Genomic DNA, 26,592 nt, shown 5'->3' with positions numbered 1-26,592 from the left:
AAGTGCAAATGTATCTCCCATACATAAGGGTGGCTCTAAAAGTGAAGTGGGAAATTATCGACCTGTCAGTCTGACTTCAGTAGTAGGGAAAATCATGGAGGCATTGATCAAGGGTGGAATTCAGGATCATTTGGATCGAATTGAAATTCTCAAGGATACTCAGCATGGTTTTGTAAAGGGAAAATCATGTTTAACAAATCTGGTTCGCTATTTCGAAAGGGTCACTCACGAGCTGGATTTAGGGAATAATTTCGACATTGTTTATTTAGATTTCAGCAAAGCTTTTGACTCAGTCCCACATGAGCGGTTGCTTTATAAGCTGGAACAGGTTGGAATCACTGGTAAAATCCTTAGATGGATAGAAGGATGGCTTCAGGGCAGGAGGCAGAGGGTTGTGATAAATGGCTATTCCTCAGATTGGGTTGATGTAAGAAGTGGGGTTCCCCAAGGATCAGTATTAGGACCACTGTTGTTTTTAATTTTCATAAACGACATTGATGAAGGGATAGAGGGCGTGATGTCTAAATTTGCAGATGATGTTAAAATTGGTAGAGTAGTTAATGATCACTGTCAAGCTGAGCTTCTTCAGAGAGACCTAGATAGACTTCAAGAATGGTCAGAAAAATGGCAGCTGTGCTTTAATCCAACAAAGTGTAAGGTATTACACCTGGGAAACAGTAATCCCAAAATAACTTATTCACTTGGTGGAGTTCAACTAAACCCAGTACTGGAGGAAAGGGACTTGGGCGTTACGATACAGTCAGACATGAAATTCTCTGAGCATTGTAAACAGGTTGCAAGGAAGGCCCATGGTGTCCTATCGATGATCTATCGAACTTTTGCAAGTAGAGATAGGGACGTGATAATCCCATTATATAAGGCCTATGTTAGACCACACTTGGAATACTGTGTTCAAGTATGGAGACCGCACCTAAAGAAAGACATCGAGCTTCTTGAAAGGGTGCAAAGACGGGTAACTCGCCTGGTGAGATCGGCAAAAGGGCGTCCTTATGAAGAAAGACTTCGAATATGTGGGTTGCAGAGTTTGGAAACTAGACACCTTAGAGGAGATTTGATTGAGGTGTTTAAGGCTCTGAGAGGGCATCAGTAAAATGAATGAGGACAAAATTTTCAAGATTATAAATGATGCTAGAACTAGGGGACATAAATTCAAGTTACGGGGGGAAATGTTTAGATTGGACTGCAGGAAGTTTTATTTTAGCCAGCGAGTTATAAATTACTGGAATAAGTTGCCTTCATGGGTGGTAGAGGCCGACAGTTTGGGGAAATTCAAAGGTCATCTGGATAGTACTTTCGGGTAAGGGAAGCGCATAGGATGATAGGATTAATTTCCTTTTTATTTAATTTTTAATTTCATTTTATTATTTTTATTTATTTATTAATTATTATTATTTATTTATTTATTTAATTTTTGTTTTTATCATTGTTTTGTTCGGATTTTTTTTTTTTTTTTTTTTGGCTGGTGCAGCATAAGCCATAGGCTTTCTTGCACCATACGGCCGTTACTAATACTAATACTAATACTAATACTAATGCTAATGCTAATGCACACTTCTGCATAAAAATTAAACCAGAAAACTTTTTTTACAGTTGTACTTTTCTAATTGTAAAATAATTAAATAAAAACTTATCCACAATTCAAAAGTTAATGATTAACTATAATCAGTTATTTAACTGAATGGCCAGTTGAGATACCCCACATCTACATGCCAACAAATTAGTTTATAATAATATTGTTGAGTCATTATTTTTGAACTATAATAATGAACAAGTACAATGCAAATGGCTAAGTACATTTAGTGTTTTGATCAGACCACTAATCACTAAAACATCTTACTTCTAACTTGGCTTCTTCCCTCACAATAAGTATATCTGCCACATCCAAATGATCCTCCAGTTTTTGAAGATCTAATCTCACTTCTGTATCTGCTGGGTGATGGAGATATTGCTTATAAAGGATTTTATATCTCTTATATCTCTCTCTAGATAAATTATAATAAAATGATTATTTAAACTATGATACAATATATATGGGTAAAAAACTTGTTATCAGCACTAAGCACAATTTTAATAAATATACAAGGTGCGGCAATAAAGTTCTCAGCAAGGTGCTGTTGTAGTCATGTTTGATGAGTTTGAAAATAAATGAAAGTGGTATCTTATAGTTCGAACTTCATCGAACAGATGGTGGTACAGAGATTTTCAAGTTGGCCAACAGGTTGCAAGTATCAGCCAGTTTCATTATTAGCAATAAAATGGCGTGTCAAGATTTTGCAATGGAACAACATTAAGTCACACCTGTGTGTTTAAATGATATAAGTGATTCAAAGACAGATGTGTCGATGTTTGTGATGACCAAGAAGTGGGCATCCGTCAACCTCTCTAAATGAGGACTGAGTTGCAAAAGTTCAGGAAATTGTGTCAAGCAATCATTGATTCATCCTCAGAATGATGGCTGATGAGTTGGATATGAATAAGGAGATGATTCTTCGAATTCTGCATGGCAATTTAGGGAAAGGAAGGTCTGTGTAAAATTTGTGCCACACAGACTCACAGATGAGCAGAAGCAATGAATGTCATTCAAACACTCCATCCAGACTTGAAATTTTAATTTCCTCAACTGTACTGTCACTAGAGATGGGTGTTGAGTGTCTCAGTATGACCCAGATATGTGGCATCATAGCATGCACTGAACTTCAAAATAATCATCAAGGCCTAAAAAGTTTCATTTACAAAAGTGCAGGATCAAGACAATACTGATCATGTTTTACGACAAATATGGTATGATTCACAAGGAATTTATACCTGAAGAGGAGAGAGTCAATGCTGCATTCTATGTACAGAAATTTTAAAAACCACTGAAGCACATTTTCCAGATGAGGCCGCAATTTTGAGAAAAAGGCAGCCAGGTCTTGTTACATGACAATGCCCCACTCAATTCTGCTCTTGTGAAGACATTTCTGATGAAACATGGCATTGTACAGATCAACAATCCACCCTACTTTCCCAATCTATCACCAGCAGACTTCTTCCTCTTTCCCAAGGTGAAAACTGCCCTCAAATGAAAGAGATTTCAGGATGTCGAGGACATAAAGAAAAATGTAACCACCAAACAACATCATCTCTTTGAATGCCTTCGCTGACTCTTTTCAGAAACTTTTAAAACAGTGTAATAAATGCATTCAATCAGGTCATGGTTATTTGAATAAAAATAAAACCATTTTTGAGCTTCTTCACTTTGTGTTTTTTTTATTTCAGCAATACAGGAACTTTAATCCCACAGCTTGTATATTTTTCTTGATAAACATACAAAGAAATGCAATTTTATATGAAAATTTAAAAATATAGAGCAGAGAGTGTCATGAAATGATATAATTACTTCTAATAAAGATATTAATGTTTCATTTTTTATGTAATTGTAATAATAATTATTATAACAATATTTTTAGCTATAGCTTATATTTTTAGTACTCACCTCTTAATATGCAAAGTTTAACAAGTACTTTACAGATTAAGAGGTGAGTACTGAAAATATAAACTATGGCTTAAAATTTAATGAAGAAATAATGGTACTATAAGTCTTTGCTAAAATTAATACAAGTTATTATAACAATTTATGGCAAAACTGAAGCTGCACATGCAGTGAGCATTAAGGTTGAAAAGCCTTAATGCTACACATATACACATTCAATTCTTTGAAATACTAAGTTATACTCCATTAAAATAATGCTGTATTGCCCACATTCTCAATTGTTGGTGGCATTCATGCAGTAAAGGAAGTTGGTCATGCTGAGTGCTGTGTGGAGCGCAACTACTTTTGTCAATAAAGTGGTTTTGAAAATGACATGATCAAAGGAATGGGTTGCATGTAAGGCTAAAGCAATTTGTTCTCTTGGCCTTGAGACCAGACCGACTTTAAGGTGAGATGAGTCAGTTCTCACCTAAAATTATATTCAAATTATAAACAGAGGAATTTCTTTTTTTTTTTTTGTTTCACTTTTTTGTAACCAATATACACTACTCATGTAGAAAATGAAGAGAATAAGTTTTGTTAAATATCAGCATTCTGCATTCCAAATTTCTGTTTTTGGCATGTAACTCCAGCAGCAATGAGGATGCCAAAGATCTTAGTCTGAGCTAAGTAGCTGAGTAATCAATGCTAATAGCACACAATGCTGATGGAAATAGAAATAATAACCTTTCTTACCTTGGTATCATGTCATCTTAATCATAAATATTATATACAATTATTAAATTTTAGTAGATTTAGTAAAAGCCAGATTAATTCAATTTATTAGAACTTCAGATAAGTATTTTTTGTTTTTTTCAATTGCTACACAATGTCATTAAAATTCTTCAAAGAACTCATCATGTTAGTTTGAATGCATTAAAAAAAATGGAGGGAATTAAATAGATAATGAGACTGGACTAGAAGAAAGGCTGACTATAACATTAATAGGCCAATAACATAATAAAGAAATATACATCTGTATGCATGAAAACATGAATTTAACCGAAGCTCAAAGAGCTTCAATCAAACACACATCAATAAAAAATATAATTAAAATAGACTTAATATCAAATTATTTTAACTTTTTTTTTATGGACAATCAACCTGGTATGCATATGGTATTAGTTTTAGCATTACCTTTGGTATTAGTATTATGCCAAATGTATACTTTCTCTGCAAAAGCCAAAAAAAAAAAAATAATAATAATAAGTATGTATCCCAGGCCATACTAGAGACATCTACTCACAAACTATGCTGGGACCCTGCTATAATAATAGACAAGACAATCCACACAACAGACCAGACATAACCCTCATTGACAAGTCAGAAATGATTATCTACCTGACTGACATAGTTGTGCCAACACCAGAAACCTCCAGAAAACCTAGAAGGAAAAGATCGGGATTATAGAGAACCCAGGATTATAGAGGACTATGCAGAAAGCATAAGAATAAAAGTCAAAAAAATGTGGCATGTGGAACAAGTAATTACCATTCCAATCCCAATGTCAACCACTGGCATGATGCGAAAGAGACTTCATAAGAACCTAGCAGCAACAGGCCTCCCAGAGAACACTTACATGGAACTCCAGAAATCCGCATCCTGAATACTTGTACGATAGTTAGAGAGTTCCTCAACCAACAGTAATAATAAAAAAGTAACTACACCAGACCCACCACACCACGCATTTGTTACCAGTAACCCCATCATGGGGGCGGAGAAAAAGTCATAATAATAATAATAAAATAAGGAGGAAGGGGTTTTACAGGCCTCCGCTGAACAACAAAATAAAGTGATTGAGAACCTGAAGGCTTTCTTCCAGATAAACACAGTGCCAATCTTCCAGGCTGTAAGGAAAACTGATAAGATGCATGCCCAAATATCTCAACAAGGAGACCCCACCCACTCAAATGGAAGAAACAAAAACAGAAAGATGAGTGAAGAAGGTCATCCATAACAGGCACTACAATCACCTCCAAGATTACATAAATAAGGCTTCTAATGCATGGTTCACCATAGTGACAGTGTTAATTGTCTGGCGGCACTAGGGATCTCCTCCCCCTCAACTCTGCATGATATCTCTGTAACACATGCAGTCAGGGCCGGTTTTGGGCTGTTAGCCGCCTGTGTGCTAGAGATATTTGGCCACCCCTATCAATGTGGATTGGTAGTAACAACATTTGCAGCCCCTTTCAATGCAAATCGGTAGTAACAATATTTGGCTGCCCCTATCAATTCTCACTTAGTAGTAACGAATTTTTTGCTGTGAAAATGTTGAAAACAGTCGACAATCTCAACAATGTCCATTTCCACTTGCAGTCTTCCAAACCCCATGTACTTTTTCTGACTGAATCTCAGTTATCAGTTGATTCAACTACTGCTCATCTCAGATGTCCAAATTATTTGCTGTATGATTCCTTTCGCCTCAAAGGCGGTACTTGTGCATATGTCTGTTCTGATATTCCCTGTCAGAGACTTGGCAATTTGGAATCCCCTCTCTTTAATCTTCTCTGGCTTAAAATCTCTCTACCTCATTGTGTAAAATTCATCTGTTGTCTCTACCGTTCTCCAAACTCCACTAATCACTTGGAGCTCTTTGACTTCCTCTCTTTGCAGCTTGACTTTCTCCAGTCCAACTTTCCTAACAGTGAGGTAATTTTCCTTGGTGATTTTAACATTCACAACTCCAGCTGGCTTCCGTTTTCTAGTCACACCGACCCAGCAGGTCGAGATGCTGAGGCTTTTGCAATTACTAATGACCTAGCACAGATTGTTCATTTACCTACAAGAATACCGGACAATCCTAATCATACAGCCAATACGCTTGATCTTTTTCTCACAAACAACCCTTCTAAGTACAAGGTTGAAGTGAGAAGTCCTTTAGGCACTACAGATCACAACTTGGTGATTGCCTCTTCTCCAATGGAACCTTTATCTCATGGCTATTCCCAACCTCGTATTGTTTGGCATTACAAGAATGCAAAATGGGATGACCTGCGAGACTTCTTTTCTTCTTTTCCTTGGTCGGATTACTGTTTCAAAACTTCTGATGTCAACGTTTGCTCAGATCGTGTCAGTGAAATTATTCTTGCAGGAATGGAATCCTCTATCCCACGCTCCACTTTAAAATCTCGTCCTTTATCTAAACCTTGGTTTTCCAATAAATGTGCTAAGGCTGTCCAAGAGAAGAATGTTGCATATCGTAATTGGCTTGTTTCTAATTCTTCAGTTTCATTTTCTGCCTACACCAAAGCTTGCAACAATTGTAAAGCAGTTATTAATCAGTCCAAACTAGAATTTGAACAGGCTAAGAGTAGAAAACTTGCTTCTTGCCCTAATGGTAGCCGAGCATTCTGGTCTCTTGCCAAAGCCATTGGCCGCAACTTTTGCCCATCTCTGCTCCCACCTCTGTCCAAACCAGATGGTTCTGTTGTCACTTCAGCCAAAGATAAAGCTGACCTGCTAGCATCCCATTTTTCTTTGAGCTCATGTATTAATGATCTTGGTAAAACACCTCCCACCATTCCTAACACGCTCCATTCAATGCCTCCTGTGGTCTTCCGTCAAAAGGATATCAGAAGGATTTTGATGAATCTTGATGCTAAGAAAGCTCCAGGTCCTGATGGTATTTCTCCACTTGTTCTCAAAACCTGTGCTCCTGAACTTACTCCTATTCTTTGCCGCCTTTTTTCACTTTCTTATTCCAAAGGTGTTTTTCCTTCTGCTTGGAAATTTGCTCATATCCAACCAGTTCTTAAAAAGGGTGACAAATCCCTCCCATCCAATTATCGTCCCATTGCAATTACTTCTACTCTTTCTAAAGTAATGGAGAAATCAATTAACCGCCAACTCTTAAACTACCTAGAAACCTTCCGTCTGATCAACGATCGCCAGTATGGATTCCATCAGTGTCGATCCACTGGTGATATTCTGGCTTATGTTACCCATTTATGGACTAATTCAATGGAAAGGTTCGGTGAAACACAAGTAGTTGCTCTCGACATCTCAAAGGCCTTCAATCGTGTTTGGCATAAAGGTCTTCTAAACAAGCTTCCATCTTATGGTTTGCCAACTGTTTTTAGTAATTGGTTATCCAGTTTTCTCTCTGATCGCTCACTGATGGTGATGGTAGATGGCTCTCTGTCTTCTAACTTCTCCACTATTGCCGGTGTCCCCCAAGGTTCAGTTCTTTCCCCCACTCTTTTCCTCTTGTATATCAATGACCTTCTTCCATCGACTGGAAATCCTATCCATAGTTTTGCCGATGATAGCACATTGCATTCAACTTTCCATTTTGAGAAACCTTGTCCAGCTCAATCAGCTTCAAGTTCTCGAAAATCTGCTGCCAATTCCTTAAATGCCGATCTTCGGGTAATTCTCCAGTGGGGCAAAGACAACTTAGTTGATTTCAACCCTTCTAAAACTCAATCTTGTCTTATATCTCGCAAAAAGGATTCTTCTGCTCCTATGCTTATCTTTAGTGACACTCCGATTTCTAGGCAAAATGATATATCTCTTTTGGGGATTACCCTGACTTCTAATCTCTCTTGGCACAAGCACATTACAAATATTGCTTCCTCTGCATCTAAAAAACTTGGTTTTCTCTTTCGCTCTCGGCGTTACTTTTCTCCCAAACAGCTGCTCACTCTGTATAAATCGCAAATCCGCATGGAATATTGTTCCCACATTTGGGGTGGTGCCCCCAAAACCTCTCTCAGGCTCCTCTTGATTCCATTCAGAAGAGGGCAGTTAGGTTAATTAATGATTCATCTCTAACAGAGTCTCTCCACTCGCTGTCTCATAGACGCACTGTTTCTGCTGCATGCCTCATCTACAGATACTTCCATGGGCACTGTTCTTCTGAATTGGCTTCTATAATTCCCGCTCTCTCTTTCAAAACAGTCCGAACACGTGCCGCCACCAACCAACATCCATTTACTGTTTAACTTCAAACCCACTGAACCAACTTTTCATCTTCCTCATTTATTCATTCAACTGCCGTTTTCTGGAACAACCTTCCTTCATACGTATTTCCTGAAAATTACAATCTACAGAAGTTCAAGTCCAATGTCAACAAATATCTTCTTTCGTCTTCTCAATCTCCAACCCAAGCACGGTACTAAGTACTATAGGTTATAATACCTCTCGTGTTTGGGGTTCTCATAAAAAAAAAAAAAAAAAAAAAAGAATTGATTGTTGGGTGAATATTTAAATTAATAACGTTCGTGCGCATTTCTCTCTTTATTTAAATTTACTTTCGGTTCTGTCAATAATTAAAACAATGATATAAGTATCGCTTTAAGGTTAACGGTATGGAAATAAAGGCCCATTCGCAATGAAAATTAAATATAACATAAGCATAAAACCTTGTACCTATGCTATTTATTGAAACCATTCACGATGAATTACATAAGTGTAACCTTAAACTTAATCATAAGATGTTAACATGAAAGTTTGCAAACTCCAAGCTTTTATGCTTTTGTTTACATGATTTAAAACAAGACACAATTGTAGAGGTTATGGAAGTCCCATTGTTGAATCCTTCTCTGGTTCAATGGATGAACCCACCATCACCTGTCCTTGCACTTCTAAGTTTTCTGATGCAAAACACCTAACATGTATGCTTCGGCGTTATTTATAACCATAAACTGCACAGCTATATCATGCAAACATCAATTTTTTGAAGTATGAAAGAAGAGCATGTTGTGTTTCCATGGTTACCAACCAAATATGTTTACGGTCATGTTTATGTTCCCATTGTCAAGGTTGTCATTGTTAATTTTACAGTAACGTTTGTTACACTATTTTTATGTTTAATTTTCATTGTGAATGGGCCTTTAGAGAATACAGTATTATTTATTAACAATGCACGTTTGCTATTTCATCGCCGCCCACTATATTAAAATAATATTAAATTACAGTTTAATCTTATTCTTTAAAGTGCACTATCGGCTGCCCTAGGGATTTGGCCACCTGCGTGCATGCACGCACTGCACACCTACCATAACTGGCCCTGCATGCAGTTCACTGTAAAGGTTGGAATGTGTATTTGTAAATGTAGTGTTTGTGGAGTATAGTATTAGGTTGTTATGTACATCTGGCCTCTTCCTGCTGGGCACCCCCCCCCCGATGCCCATCACTATTCCCCAAGGTATCAATAGACAATTGGAGGCCCAACAGGAAAAAAAAAAAAAAAAGAAAAGAAAAGTTTGGGGTTCAAGAGGTGAGTAAAGTTGGGAGAGTAGCAGCTGTAGTGAAGGTAGACACTAATAGGCAGTGAAGCAGGAAGTTCCACTAGGCGAGTGGGGATGAGAGCAAGCCCCAGGGAGTGGGGTTGCCAATAGTGCCAGATTGGTTATGTGGTCCTACTTTGAGGATAGGGTCTGCAAGTCGAATCCTTGAGTGGAAGTTGTTGAGTAAGTCCATAGTGCAAGTCCATGTGGTCAGTTCCAAAAGGTAATGACACTCAATTGAGAGTGGCATGAGAGGTTCAGGAGTGTTGAGCAGATTTCACAGTTGGCAGGTGTGTCATTGGTGTTTTCATCAGGAGGTCAAGTAAGCAGAGATCTTTCTTTTGTGAAAAGGTCCTGTGCTAAGGTCCTGTGAAAAGTCCTGTGAGGAATGGTTCTATAATGCTAAGGCATTATAGACCATTCATCATTAATGAATAGATGCTTATGCCCTTGGGGCAGGTCTTGTATCCTGGTGATAAAGGTCTTGTATCCTAGGAGAAATACATAATAGAGGTAGTTCCAATTTTCGTTCGTGCCACAATGGCACCGTGGTCCTCAACAATGCCCATGGAGGCCAGATTCTCATTGAATGAACCATGGTACATGATTAGAAAGGTGGTGTAGAGTCCAGTCAGAACCAGTGAGAGAGTTTGGAATAAATTTGTGAGACTTCCAGGAGAAATTTTCTGGTAATGAGGACCTTTGTGGATTTAGTCCACCTTGATTGCCAAGTCTGGACAAGAAAGGCACTTCTTCTCTTGCCAGATATTATTAGTGAGATCAATAGCATAGTCCAAGATGGTGGATGGTAAACCTTTAGACAGGTGATAATGTAAGCCTTGACGGATGACCTCCAGGTGAAGGGGAGGACACCTGCCAGGACCTGGAGGGCAGGGATGCTCACTATACAGCAGGCATGGGTGGTAATAAGAAAAATGATTCTCTGTATGGAGTAAAGCTTTCTCATATTCCTAGTCAAGGTGGCACATGTGAACCACACCCCTCTGCAATACTTAATGACAGGCATAAACATAGCTTTATTGCTTACTGCAATGTTTTAAGCTTCAGTCACTCCTGCAAATTCTGGCTTCCCATGCTGTATAGTTCCTGACTTTCTTATGCTAACTGTGGGTGGAAGGTAAGTTTGAATCAAGGATTACAAAAAAAAAAAAAAAAAAAGTGGATGGTCCTGCCACCAATTTTAATTTGAGGTAACCAAGTTATTTGAAGATTTTCCTTTAAGAAGTATAGATGTTGTTTTCTCTATAGAAATCTGAAGATTAGAAATATTTTCCCAGTCTTGGAGGATTTTATTAGCTGCCATTTCAAGTGAGGCCCCTTGTATCACCAGCGACAGTAAAAATATGGTTGTCTGCAAATTCTTGCACTGAAACGGAGCCCAGGTCAAAGTTGAGAAACTTGTCCAAGACCTCATTCCACAGGAATGGTCCATGGACTGAGCCCTGGGAGCATCTGCTATGAATAGAATGAGTTACTCATTGACAAGCATTTAGAACACTGACTTTCCTATTGCTGAGATAGTTCTTATGGCAGCTGTACAAGTTAAGTGGGGGTGTTAGCTTGTCGAAGGCATTGAAATATTCTTGACCACCAGAGCAGGTTGAAAGCCCCAAAAAAGTCCACTGATATAACTAGGAAGTATTTGAAATTAGCAGTAGTAGTAGTGGCTGCAGTGGTGAGATTTCTGAGCACATCTTCTGAGAAGTCTAATTGTCCTGTAGGACTTCAGCTGCTCTGGCAGCTTAGTAGAATTCTTCAAAATGAGGCACAGGTGTGCCTCTTTCCAGTCATCAGGGAAAACTCTAGAAGAAAGGCAATCGTTATAAAGATCTAACAAAGGTTGGGCTTCTATTTTTTTTTTTTTTTCTGCCTTTATGAGATCAGGGTCAGGACGGAAGGCCTGTTGATGCTCTCCATGGATAATGGGTCATTCAGTGCTAGTGAAGCATACTTCATTGTAAAACAAATAACTTCCCCCTCTGGGGAGTTTGTCCATGACAACTTTGTATACAACTCCATAGAGATCAGCATTTTCAGTGGTGGAGACAAGGAGCTCTCTCAATGTCTTCTTTCTCTGACAAATTAGGCTGATACATTCATTTCTTAATCTGCTGTATATGCATTCCTGAGGGCCTCAACCTCATGCTGCGGCCAGGATGTGCACCTTCTTTGAAATGCTTTTCAGGCACAGTGCACTTCACAGAGGAGACGTCCAAGCTCCAGGCACCACAACCACAATGGAACAATACTAGGAAGAGGATTTTTCCTTTTGATTGCAATGATGCTTGCATCCATTATAATTCTGGTGATTATTCTTTTGATGTTGATTCAGGTTCAGTTCTGCAAATTGGAGCTGTCAGAATCCTGAAAAATTGTTTGCAGGGAGGTGGTGAAAAGATTCCAGTTAGCTTTGCAGTTTGCAGTTTCTTAACTGCAAAGCATGGGATGGTATTTCGAGCCAGTGGATGGAAAAGAGTTGAGGTCTCACCCTGTGGTGAGACATCACCCAAGCTTCAATCACAGTCCATCCAGAGAATTTGGAGGCAATAGATCATGCAGAAATTTTAATATCAACAGTAGCCTCCTACAAGGCATTACTAAATATTAAAAGTGTTGTTTGGACAGTCCAAGATAACAAATGGTGAGGCAGCCAAGAAGTTTTCAAGATGCTGTCCATTGTGGGTGCCCGAGCAATTCTGCCAAGTGGATAACCTACAGTTTACATCAGCACAAATGAAAATATTAACATTTTAGAGGATATTTAACGCTGTTTGGAGGTATCTGATGAAGGGGTTACCTCCTCACAGAAATTCTTCAAATAGGCCTCTGGGTTTGGGAATGTTCAAGTTCATAACAACTGCAATGATATTACACCAACCATTACAAACTTTTATTAAAATAAAATAGTATAATGAAAACTGGATAAAATTAAACTGGTAATAAAATAAGATACACTGTCTATACAATAAAATAAAATATGGAATATACAATGAAATAAAAAACAATGTAGATCATGAAATAAAAGCGATAAAAACACACCATAGTTTCCCCATACGGGCACGGAAACGATATTTCGATGATACGTTTGCAATTATTTGGAGGGGAAGAGAGGATGAGGTACTTGGTTAACTCAATAGCTTCTCCCCATTTATTCAGTTCAATCACCCTCCCTTTCCTTGATGTGTTGGCTCATAGGGAGGGCCCAAGAGCGAAAACCAGTGTGTATAGGAAATCCATGTGCCGGGGCTAATATACACATTACAATATGGCACAGACCAACCATCACAAGAATAGTGTTGTTAAGGCCTTACTGGATAGGGCTGGGTCACATTGCAGTGCCTCTGAGCATAGAAAATAAGAAATTAAATGTGTCACAGTAGATCTCAGGAAATGTGGCTACCCCTAGAGGGTCTTAGATAAATAGATCCGAGAAGCAAGGCACGGAAGTAGAGAGTCATTTGCTCCCATTGTCACCGCATACATTCCCTACTATCTGGGCTTAACTGAGCAAATTGCTCGAGTGTTATGTGATTGCCAGACACGCTGTGTGCAGCTACCAGGGCAAAGGCTGAACATGGTTGTGTCAAAGATTAAGGACCACATACTTTGGAATGTATAAGTGGGATCATATACCAGATAAAATGCCCAGATTGTGGGGAGTGTTATGTTGGTGAAACAAAATGCTGGTTTAAAAATCGTATGGGGGAACATATTAATGTGATAATGGCCACAGACTATGGGAAATCGGCTGTGGTAGGACATTTTTGGGAGGTGAACCATCAGATCTCTCCTTATGAAGCTGTTATTGTCGACCTTTCGCCATTTGCGGTCACTATTAACAACTTGTGGTCACTATTAAACACTATTAATAGAGACAGGGGAATCCATATTTATCCCCTATTCGAAGCTGTGGTTCTTGGATAGGATGAACGGTTCCACCTGGCACGCCCCCAAGCCATTCCTGGTTCCAGTGCATGTATGGAGAATACTGTCCATGCCCCTGTGTTAACATGTGCTGTGATCCATGATTCTGCTGATATTTAAGGATGTACTGTACGTTAAGCTTTACTGTTGATAAAGGAGGCGGACACCTCTGAAAGCTACAGTGTGTTTTTATCGCTTTTATTTCGTGATCTACATTGTGTTTTATTTCATTGTGTATATTCCATATTTTATTTTATTGTACAGACAGTGTATCTTATTTTATTACCAGTTTAATTTTATCCAGGTTTCATTATACTATTTTATTTTAATAAAAGTTTGTAATGGTTGGTTTAATATCATTGAAGTTATTATGAACTAGTACACAAAAATCATGTGCAGGGATCCCATAGGCCTGATGATCTTTGTAAGATCTATGTAATATATATAACTATTTAATATATCTAATATTATATTATTATTATTATGATTAGCCATACGATGCAAGGAAGGCTTGAGGCTTTTGCTGCACCAGCTGAAAAAAAAAATTCTGAGTTATTCTGAGAGTGAGAGAGAGAGAGAGAGAGAGAGAGAGAGAGCAAGTGTTAGAAGTAGAAGAGAATCACCAAGAAAGAAAAAGATTATGATATCCAGCAGCCAAGCGTATACTCACCAGATGTGAGCCCCTGGGGGTAAATAACTCTCTTTTTAACAGAAATGGCAGGGTTTTGAACAATAGCAGCTGCCCATGGCATGTGAGCATCAGATTGTATTATCCTGTATATAAGGGGATAACCCCCCCTGACTTGTTTGGCATAGGTGTAAAAGAATGACATCAAGGTTTTCTTCATCTGCCTTGATTCTAATTTGATCAGCTACTGCACAAGTTTTGTGCATTAATCTGAAGAAATTTGATGACACTTGAGTTGAATGGTTTAAAGCATGCTGCCATAATGTGTTTTTTTGCTGTTGCATATGCTTAGCTTTTAAATATACTGGGAATTAATAATAATAATAGCAATAAGAGCTTAATTGAAAGTACTCACCTCAATTAAGCTCTTACTGCTATTATTATTAAGTCGATTACATAACGGCACATTAAAAAGCTCTATAAATCAGTTAAATATACTGGGAATTTATTGTCTCTCATTAAACATTCAGAATCCATATTTGCAGCCTTGCAGTTTGCACAGGTTTGTTTCAAGGATTTATTGGGCAGCTGTTAAAGTTGTGGCCCTATTGAGCACAGTGCCCACACATTGGCACCAGTCTGGGTGGACATGTGCATGGTACATGTCCAAGACGACAGCACCAGAAGCATTTTGGTACTGCAACGTGCTTTTTGAAGTGATGACTACACGACTGAAGACTACTCCATCTTGTCTTGAAGACTGAGAACCTGTGGGGGGGGATAATAATTTAGTAACCCAGTTTGAAGTTTGAGGGAATCTTGACTTAGTTTTATACTTGGGTCAGATGGAACAACATTGGTAAGGTTTACATGCAAGTTCTGCTGGTAAATCTCTTGGACAATCTGTTCAAAAGTCAGGTCCTTATCAACATCCTATATCAGCTGCAATATAGATGGTTCTTTCTTTTTTTGGGACTTCTGCAGAAACCCAATGGAAGCAACAGTTGGGTTATAATGGACTGGCTATAATAGACTGAGATTCCTGACAGGTGGCCATTTCGATTATTACTCCTATACTCCTAGTCTTTCTGATGGATTTAATCCGTGTGTTTTTCAAGTCTCTAGCCAAGTTATGACAGCTGCTTTAACTGCCTCACTGGTTCCATGGTAGATTCCCCTGTGGGTTTCAGTAGGACTAGGTGTGGCTCCTTGATAAGTGTGCTCTTCTTTCGGGTTGTCTTAGTTGCTTCAGGTGTGGCCTTAGTGGGGATCATCAGTGCATCAGCCCATCACCCAGATAATGCACAAGATCTGAACTTGAGGAATTTGTTTCCAAACCATCTAATCAAAATAACATTGCTGCACACAGCATGATCATCAATATATAGACTGAAATGGAGACTGTAATGCTTAATCTTCATGTTGATAATGAGCGATCCAACACTAATCGATCTCATTATGGATGAAAAGTCAAATGCCACTATATCCCAGCTCTTTTTCTGAGACTCTGACCACACCAGCTGAACAACCAACCTCATCAGCAACTAAGCTTGCTTGTAGAATTCAGGATCTCTTTCAGTCACAAGGGTTGACTATCACAAATCAATATAGCTTCAGAAAGGGAAGTGCTGCTGAAGATGCTATTGCTGATCTAGTAAATCACCACAAAAATTCTTTTGCTGTGGATGAACTTGCAATATTTATAAATTTTGAGGGAGCATTTTACTCACTATTCTTAGATCACTCACCACTGCTCACTGTAACATAAAGTTATACAATGTAATAAGAAGTTATTTTTGTAATCATACCATACAAGTCAAAGTGCAACATCTAACTTTTAGTAAATCAATTTCTAGAGGAAGTCTCTGCCCTGGGATCATTATTTTGGAATATAGTTTTAGATCAGTGGCTTTCCCGAAATTAATTTTGAAAATTTCTATAAAATTGCATATGCACATTATCTGATAATCTGTATCCCAGGTAAATCATGGAAAGTTTTGGAGGACCGTGCATAGTTTATTATCAATGAGGTAATATCTTGGGCTCATATAAATAAATTGAAAATTTATCATAGTAAGACCAAAATGATCATATTCAATGGAAGACTAGATTATAATCACCCACCTAAAGTTCATGTCAATGGGAAACAAATCCCATTTGTATCACAAACAAGATACCTTGATATACTCATAGATGGCAAATTAAGTTTTCAACCACATACCACATATACAGAATTGAGAATATGTGCACCAATACAGTGAGCAAAGTAAGAACAGTGTTGGGGTTGTCAGAGAGCTTCAAAATAACATCAGGTTTGAGGCAAGGAGGCATCTTGTCACCATAGCTGTCATAGCTGTCATGAATGATTTGCAGTGTAGAGTGGTGGAACAACTTGGACAGGACCAGATGAAAGTCATGCTCTTCACAGATGACCTCTGCATATGGGGAGAGAGCGGGGAACAAGTGCAACGGCAAGCTGATATATGAGCTAGTATGGCCAATGAATTTGGATTGGTTGTCAGTCAGGAGAAGAGTGAAGTAATGGTTCTAAAGAGGAGTGATGAGCTTGAAGGATACATTACAATGGAAGGATAACAGCTAAAAATGGCTAACAACTTCAACTATCTAGGAAGCACCATTACAAATACTGGAGTAATAGACGAAGAAATAAGTAGAAGGATACATGTGGGTGGAAATTTCTATAGGCAGACAGGAGATCTGATCTGGAACAGGAACATACCACTGAAGTGTAAGAAGGCAATATATCAGGCCTATTACATACCAATTCTGACATATGCATCTGAAATTTGGACTATGAGGAAAAAGGATGAAAGCAGAATTCAATTCAGGAAGCAGAAATGATATTTGTGAGGAACATTGCTGGAAAGAAAAGATGCGACAAAATCAGGAATGATGTGATTAGGGAGAGAGAGAGAGAGAGTTCAGATAGAAAAACTCCAGAATAGGATTGAAAGGTCCCGTTTGAAATGGTTTTGACATGTCAAGAGGATGAACGAGAGGTGTTTGCCAAGAAGAATGTTTGATTTACAATTAAGGGACAAAAGACCAAGGGGGGAGGACCAAGAATGAGATGGCAGGACATGATAAAGACTGATGTCATTAAGAGAGGAGGAAACTGGAGTGAAATCAACGATGGAGAGAAGTACATGGACAGGGCATGGTGGCTAGTCTTCATACGTTGACCTGTGTAATAGTGGAATGATGATAGATGATGATGACCACACATAGAAAAATCTTGCCTCAAAAATTAAAAATTACACAGCAACTCATTAGCCCTTGTATCATTAAGCCCCACACCAACAACAACAACAGCAGCAACAATAATTAGGATAACTTGTTCAGACTGGAGATTAAAGAAAACACACTAAAATTATATTACAAAGCAGTTTTCCTTCCAATAGTGGTGTATGCATCTGGAGTGTGGTACAGTACAGTTACCAATGTTAAGATAAAAGCAAAATTATTGTCAACCAATTATGCTTCTCACTATGCTTCGTATATGTCACACAACATCAACAAATGCATTACAGGCCATTGCTAGATTGCTACCTTTATGCTTATATATAGCATACTGAGGACTTATTATTTAAAATGAAATTAGGTTTAACAACATCAATACTGGGTATTAATACTGAGTTGGAAAATGGTATTAGAAATGAAAAACTAGAATAAAACTACCAATGGAACACTGGAGTAGTAACAAAAACCTTCATTCCTGAGTTTAAATATGCATTATCAACATTAAATAAAAATTGCTTTTTTCCAGCCACAAAATCCTCATATATTTTTACAGGTCATGGGTTTTTAAATGCCAAATTATTTCATTTGGGTATAGAATCCAGTCTTATGTTTATGTAGTATGGAGGAATCCTCAAGACAATACTTCATGATTGTCCTTTATATTTAATCTCAGGGGCTCACATCTGGTGAGTATGGGCTTGGCACACCTAGGGGTCCCGAGCTGGATATCATTATTCTTCTCTTTCTTGGTGATTCCCTTCTACTTTTGACTCTCTCTCTCTCTCTCTCTCTCTCTCTCTCTCTCTCTCTCAGGGAATTTTTTTTTTTTTTTGGCTGGTGCAGCATAAGTCTCAGGCTTCCTTGCACCATGTAGCTAATAATAATAATATGAAGTGAAAAGAAATAGTCTTAGGAATGTGATTCCATCACTTTTGAGTAGAGAATGAGACAATATTAGTGGCAAATCCAAGAAACACCCTTGCTCTGCAACAGTTCCCTGCAGAGGTTTTCAGTAAAAGAAGACAACTTCAATAAATTAAAAATTAATTTAATTAAGACTTTGCTTGGGAGTGCTGCATTACAGAGTTACAAATGTATGATTCTTTTTTATTTTTATTTCATTTTCATTTATTTACTTATTCTTTTTCTTTTTTCACCTTATCACTTCTGTGAAGGGGATGAATCTTTTGCTAGTGCCATTTTGTTTGGATGTCAGTGGTACAGGAATGCAGGTACCCACAGGACTTGCACAACTGCCTATGGGTGTGGGATTTAGTCCATGAAGGGCTATGTGCACATAGTTGTGGTCTGCCTCCTCACGGTGTGGATAAGCACTGGGAAGCAGACTTCCTGATGATCATTGCTTCCCAGTAGCAAAGTGGATAGAAACAAGTAAACAAAACACACACCGCACAAACATGACATTATTGATGCCAAAATGGCCAGCATTATAGAAACATTAACACTCTGTTAATTTTGTGTTTAATTATGAAAAATACTGTGCTACAGTCAGGATTATTTGCATACCAAGGTTTTTAAGGACAAGGATCAACCTGGTGAGTTTTGTTTTCTGCTATTATGGGTCCCTTGGTGTGTTTCAAGTCATCATTTATTCAGCTCCAGCGATAATGTGTCTGCTCACCATGGTGGCTTTGTCCTGGAATTGAAGAGTGTAGCCTTAACTTTGCTACCACGCTTGAACCACACTCCTTGGCCGGGTGAGGGGTGTTCCCCTGTGTGTTAGAATAGGACAAAGACTGTGCCCAAACATTTTAGCAACTTTTGTGTGAAAATTCCTTGTTTTAAAATGTTTTTCAAGGTTACCCCCCTTCATAGACTTAACATGGAGAAAGGTACTTTTTTTGCCCCTATCACTCCTACTGGAAAATTAATGTAACCGATATGCTCATTGCCCATGAAAACCCCCTGCAGTAATTAGTCTGGTGTCCCTAGGGGCATTTTTACACTTGGGCATCCCCCCCCTCCAATGTGACATGTGGGTTAGAGCCCAAAACTTTGCTGATGGACTGCTCAGCCCCAAATTGCTCCACGGACTTGTAGAAGGTGTTGATCCTCAGCATTTTTGAAGACCTTTGCTGTGATATACTCGAAACTCCAGTAATCCAACACTACCTCGATTATCTGGAAATTCGACAATATGGAAGGAAAAGCAGACAAAACTCCTGCTCCACCACTACCAAAGCCAAGTGATAATCCTGTTTTCATTGAATTGCAGGCTCACGTGGAGTATGTGAGGCTGGAGCATGCCTCCAAAAGAAAAAATAAAAAAAATAACTGTGCCAAAGTCAGAGTGCGAAAATTGCAGCCAGGCTGAACCTAAGGACACACAGAAAGAATAATACCCCTGACGGACATCACAAAATACACCAAGCAGCCAAAGTCAACTATGCTCCTGGACCCCACATTCCCTGAGAAAAAACGCTCTTCTTTCATACACAATTAGAGAATTTAATGAAGGACTCAAATTTTTAAGGAACTATAATCAGTCACTGGGAATTCTTAGTAGAATAGTTGTGCTACCTGATAGCTTTGATGTAGAAGTTTTCAGGATACCAAATTGCATTTAAAAATACTCACGTGTTGCTGAGTATTTATTATTATTGTATTTATTATACATTATTGGTATTTTCAAGGTCACAGTAATTCTACCAAGTCAGCCATTTGGATGTTTCCAGGAGATAAAAGAACTACAGCAGTGCCACCTGCTTGTTCAGTGGTGACTAGAAATTTGGCATAAATTGTGTAAAATTATTAAATTGTGACATCACGAGGAAGCTTCATCACTGAATAAGAGCTACTCCATTTATATGGCTGCGGCAGGTTTAGTAGATCGGCAGCTTAAATCCCAAGCCCAGATAAATGGTGAGGGTTGATGTCAGGAAGGGCATCCGGTCATAAAAACTATGCGAAAACTAATAGATATGTTCCGGTTAAGAAGTTAATCCAACTAGAGGAGAAGAAGAGGATGTAAAGTGTGAATTCGGAACATTGAATGCCAACCCCATATAACGTGGGAAAAGGCGAAGACAAAGAAGAAGAAGAATGACGGACTCAAGTAGCAGGGTAACTACGGGTCTCCGTGTCCTCATTGTCTCTCTATGTCCAAACTTGAAATTCTCCTTCAGACGCATCTCGAATAAGAAAAAGTGACAGCAAAGCTGGAAGACTACATGGAGGGGGAGCAAATTAAATGCAACAGCACACCCCCACCTATACCCAAGCGCTGAGAAATCCCAACAAAGAGGCCAATCAACCGAGTAGAACCCAGACCGCGACTGCGAAGAGGAAAACTCTCCTCCCAAAACCAAATCTTGCCATTCTTAAACCAGCTACCCCCACGCACCACAGACTAGTGAAGAGGTAAAATTTACAGTAATTGCTAACTTCAAGACAGATCTCCGGGTTACAAGAATAAAATTGATTAGAAATACCTGGAATACAGGGGTCAAAATCGAGATGATCATAATAAATAATGCTAAAATACCTTCACTGGGGTTGACTGCTGAACCCCCAAGACAGAGAGGACCGTCAATTATTATTTTCAACATCAACCAAGATCTGGACCCTATAATGCTAAAAGACAAACTATCAATGAAACCTAAAACAGGTTTTGGCAGATGTGAATCCCTCTGACCTAATCATCCTCAAATATCAAACTAAATCCAGAACTGGAAATTCCACTAACTGGGTAGTTGAGCTTGCACCATCAGCATGGAACACTGTCTCTCAATTAAAGAGAATACACCTTTTCAGGGGGAGCCACTGCTTTAAAGAACACATAAATGTTTTCAAGTGTTGCCGGTTTGGGCACACAGCACATATGGGTACAGGCAACCACCTGTGGTCACTGCACAGAGAAGGGGCATGACTTCAAGACATGTCCAAATAAGTCGGCCGGCCCATTGTGTGTGAACTGTAAGGCTAGCTCACTCCCACTCAATAGAAGATGCTAAATGTCCAGTATATATTAAAGCCAAGAGCATACACCAAAACAGAACAGATTATGGCCATACATCATAAACAATTCAACAACAACAACAACAGAGTGAAATTAATCCAACTAAATGCTCAGAGGGCAAAAGCTGCACAATTGACTCATAAAGTTGAAGAGAAACTGGACATATTATTACTGCAAGAACCATATACTTATGGCAAACAGGTCGGAAGGTATCCCATGACCTACAAGCTGATACAATGCTAAGGTGACACTCCATGGGCAGCGATTCTAGTCAGAAATCAGGACCTAACTGTTACATAAGTCACACAATTCTGCTCAGCCTGGACAGCTTGTGCACATGTGATCAGCCTGCTGCTTCTTGCAGAGCTCCTGAGTACCAAATTTGTCATAGGAGCAGACTTAAATTGCCACTCCCCGGCATGGCACAGTGAGACACTAGACCACAAGGGTACAAGGAATGAACAATGTTTGGAATAGTTCTTCACAGATGTCCCAATCACCAATCTGAAGCAGCCTAACCAGCTACCTTCCTTTTCTAGTACACTCTGGAAAGCGACTAATGACTTGACCCTCTCGACATGGTCCCATGGTGGGATACATGACTGACTGAATGGTACAGGAAGGGTGGTCCACCTTGGACCACAGGGCTATAACTTTCCAGATGAATAGGTCAATCAACAGAATACCCACTCCTGAATGTTGTCACCTGCATGACAACATTCAGGAGTGGGTATTCTGTTGATTCAGGAGGTGGTGGATAAAGCGAATTGGGAAACCTCTCCACTCTCACACAGAACCTTCAAATGGAAGACCTACTAAACCATGGAGCAGACCACCATCAGCAGAGAATAACTAACATCATTACAGCTGCCTCGGACTCAGCTGTCAGGAAGAAAAAGCCCATCCTTGGTGCAGTGCCATGGTGATGCCAGGAGCTGCATAACCTACGGCATGAGGCGAACAGGAGGAGAAGAACATTCCAGCATGCCAGAAGATCCTGGCCTCCCGCCAAGGTTGAAGCCTTGCATCAGAGCTACTGAAAAATTAGAAACCAATACACAGCCCTCATCAAGAAACGAAAGAAACAATCTTGGGAACCCTTCGTTGCCACTACAGGAAATGATAACCCCTGGGGAATCATCTACTGTGTTATGACGAACAAATTCTCCAGAGGAGAGGAGAGGTTGTCCCTTCTACCAGAACCTCGCAGAACATGCCAACTACCTGGCATGAATCCATAAGTAAAATTCTAAATGCCATCTTTAAACCAGATTTTGCTGCAAACACTCCAGAACAGCTAGCCCTCTGCTCAGAAAACAACTACAACAACCACCGAAGCACCTTTCACAAAAGATGAACTCCTCATTGCGATGCAAAAAAATCTCCAGACCTTGACTGGTTGGAACCAGGATAGTTAAGAAAGCTATAGAAACCATCCTGGATACCCTGCTAGAGCTCTACAACCACTGCTTCCAAAAAGGATATTTCCTAGCATACTGGAAAGAGGCCAGCATGCATCTTATACCAAAAAATCCCAACAAACCACCGGAAGCACCAGACATATATCGACCCATCTGTCTCCTTTCAGTTTTAAGCAAAACATTTGTACACCTCCTGCATCAGAGAATAGCCCACTACATAAATGCTGAACTACCTTCACCTAATCTGTATGGATTTTTCAGAGGTTGCTCAACTGTGGACGCCCTAGAAAACATAATGGCAGCTGCAAACTGATTGACAAGCAAATACTTTCTCATTATTTCCATCGACACTGCTGGGGCGTGACACCCTCTGCTGGCCAAGATTTAGGAAAGCACAACTTCGGGGAAACCTCTACAGCAACTTAAATAGCTACCTCTCAACAAGACCCACTGTTGTCAGAGCACTCCACCAACGTCTCCAGAAGGATTTACAGGGCTGCCCACATGGCTCAGTCTTGGGTCCACTACTGTGGAACCCAAGAAGAATAACCCTTGATGAATTCCTAGCCATGGATGTTACCCAGACCTTGTTCTGATGCTGCAGGAGGCTGCATGATGACCTTGTTCTGATGCTGCAGGAGGATAATCGTGAGAACCTTGAAGTCACAGTTAATAGGGCCCTGCAAACACTGCAAGACTAGGTTTGTTTGTTTGTTGTTTTGGTTTTTAGGAGCATTAGCAACTAAGGCCATATTGCTCCGGGATATGCGGTGGTCATTCTCTGACCTTTCCTCATCCTCCGTATTTGGTGGTGACGGGCTCGAACCCCGGTCTAATCAAGAAGCGTGTGCTACACACGGCTGCTCCTTCCCACCTGGCTACGGAGGCGCCTTGCAAGACTAGGCTGACCAGAACTACTTAACCATCTCCCCGAAGAGAACCTGCTCCATGCTTCTGAGAGGGACCGTCAATCTAAAGGCCATGGCAAAGTGGCCTTTAGATTGAGTACCTTTAGACAAGATCCTATCCTTCCGCCCGCGACTCTATTACATACATCAAAAAGTAAAGAACTACTCAGCCCTAGTTGTTATGGTCACTCGAAGAGACTGGGGCCTCAAAAAGCAAACCCTAATGCTCTTCTACAAAGCTATCTTTATCCTGGCCATTACTTATGCATTTGCTGTATGGTATCATAAGACTTCAACCATGGTCAATCAGAGGAAACTGGAGTCTATGCAGAGGTCCATACTGCTTACCATCACATGGGCCTGTTGCACCATGAGTACTCACGCATTACAGACAATAGCTGGCATCCTTCTGTTCGACCTGGAGGTCATGAGATGTGGCATCCTTTATCAACTCTCCAAAGGAAGACCAGAATCCTTCCAGAAATTTACATTGAATCCTGACAACAACTGGAGCATGGATAAAAAGCAACTTACCACTTACCTGCAACAGGCCTGGCAACAACAATGGAGTACCTCTACCAAGGGAGAAATTACGCAACGCTTTACCCCGCAGTTACAGCACATTTACCATTTACCCCAAATCACTGACCTGGTTCTCCCCTGGTCTCCTAACAGCCTACCTTTTGATGGGACATTGTGCAATTAACTCAAGCTGCCATGCTGGAATCATGGATAACCTCAACTGCCACTGTGGACTCCCGAAACCCTGGGACCACCTGATGTACAAGTGTGAGTTATATGAAGACCTGGCACTCCCAGCTTATCACATAAATTCATTATTCTCCCAGAAATCAGGAGCACTACCACCTGGATGACGAAGAACACTATCAGCATTTTCATGCTTTGCAAGAGACCTGTTCACTAGGTGCATAACTTACCCTGCTCCATAATGCATAATGCACAGCACAGGCATGACACCCTGGAAGTGACCATCAATCCAGGGATACCTCTCCCATGAATACTCTGCATAGAACTGGCAACCTCACCTCAACTGTACACTGACTCTAACAAGAATTACTCTACAAGAGTTGTTTACTATGATCATAGACTTCACCAGATTGTACGATCTACCTAAACGAGACCATTGCCCCTGGACAGAACTCTTGTACCATTAAATGACATTACGAAATTTGACCAACAACAACTTGCAGCCTCTCTTCCTGGACAACCTAAGTGTGACTCTCAGTTCTGGGTGGGACCCCTGACTCAGGAGTGACACCGCCAGACTTGACTTCTCGCTAGACTAAAACTCCAGCCGATCGACATCTACTATAGCCCTGCTGCCAACATGCCATTGCCATTCAATACCAGGCTACATAGCATGGTATCTATTATTATTATTATTATTATTATTATTATTATTATTATAATAAGATACAGCTGGAGTTTTAGTCTAGCGAGAAGTCAAGTCTGGCGGTGTCACTCCTGAGTCAGGGGTCCTACCCAGGACTGAGAGTCACACTTAGGTTGTCCAGGCAGAGAGGCTGCAAGTTGTTGTTGGTCAAGTTTCTTAATGTCATTTAATGGGACAAGAGTTCCGTCCAGGGGCAATGGTCTTTTCTTCTACTTCTCTATCCCTTCTTTGCTTGGTGGGGCCTGTCCTCACTGACCCTCTGAGATTGCCTTCTCTATTATCCCCATCCTTCTACCTGTTCCTCCCTCCTTCAGGCTTCACCCCTACTCTAACTATCGCATATGTGTGTTTATTCTTTTTTTTTTTTTTTACAATAGGCCCTTGTCACTGAAAACTTTGGAAACTAGGTGGCAGGGCCTGCCAGAGTACTAATGTAATCCCTCCATGCCTGACCTGCCTCTTCGGGATGAAGTGTGGACAATGGGGGATCCCACTAGGAGGCCCAATGGCTAAATGGTCAGAGGGACAACACTTACAACACTTACTTTACACTTTTTTTGAAAACCTCTGGCCTTTACAGAGTTCTGTGCTACACAAACAAAGTACACTACGCAGAAATGGGGGAACCCCTAGGGGCGTTTACCAACTAATTTATGCAGGAACTTTACATGTTCCTGCATAAGCATAGTGCTACACTCATTTCTACCCGTTTTACAGAGTTTTGTATATCATCACAGAAAACAAGGCAGAGTTACAAGTAACAAATTAATCACATAGGACAGTGCTGTGCAAACTTATTTTTCTTGCGACCCCCTTTACTAAATATAAAATTGATGCGACCCCTCAATGTAAACCCCGAGGGAGGATGACAAGATTTTTAGAGAAGAAAAATGGCATTTTATAAATTGTAGTAGAAAATTGCAGCAGACAAACCAAAACAATTAATTAGAAGGATCAGCCTGGATAACCGATAATATTTGGTCCACATCTGGATGCAATACAGGTAGCTCCCAACTTTACGAGTTAACTCTTTCCTACCACAAGCTCGTAAAGCGGGAATTTATTTCCCATAGACATTTATGTTTAAACAATGATGGATTTATCAAAAGAAATAAAAATGTAGCCTGTAAAATCAAGCAAATTATAATAATAATGAAATTATTTATGATTTACAAATGTTAAAGAATGTTTATTCTTCATCATCATCATCTTCAACTAAATGCACACGTGTTGATCAAGATCAGAAATGTTTCAAGAGGCATTTGTTTTGA

At 39.7% G+C, this 26,592-nt stretch overlaps 1 protein-coding gene across 1 annotated transcript in view; it reads right to left on the bottom strand.

The window, feature by feature from the left end:
- The window catches only part of LOC150088255 (intermembrane lipid transfer protein VPS13A-like), a 3,009,916-nt gene that overhangs the window by 2,600,447 nt on the left and 382,877 nt on the right, over positions 1–26,592 (bottom strand). The window contains exon 12 of the mRNA XM_090370087.1: positions 1,859–1,999. Within this exon, the coding sequence (XP_090226213.1) occupies positions 1,859–1,999 (141 nt within the window). The remainder of the gene's footprint in view (positions 1–1,858; positions 2,000–26,592) is intronic.

Source organism: Mastigoproctus giganteus, chromosome 3 (genome assembly GCF_048544385.1).
Source record: "Mastigoproctus giganteus isolate SK-2022 chromosome 3, ASM4854438v1, whole genome shotgun sequence".
Lineage (NCBI taxonomy): Eukaryota > Metazoa > Arthropoda > Arachnida > Uropygi > Thelyphonidae > Mastigoproctus > Mastigoproctus giganteus.
The sequence above is the reverse complement of the archived record's forward strand: the minus strand, read 5'-3'. Positions and strand labels throughout refer to the sequence as shown.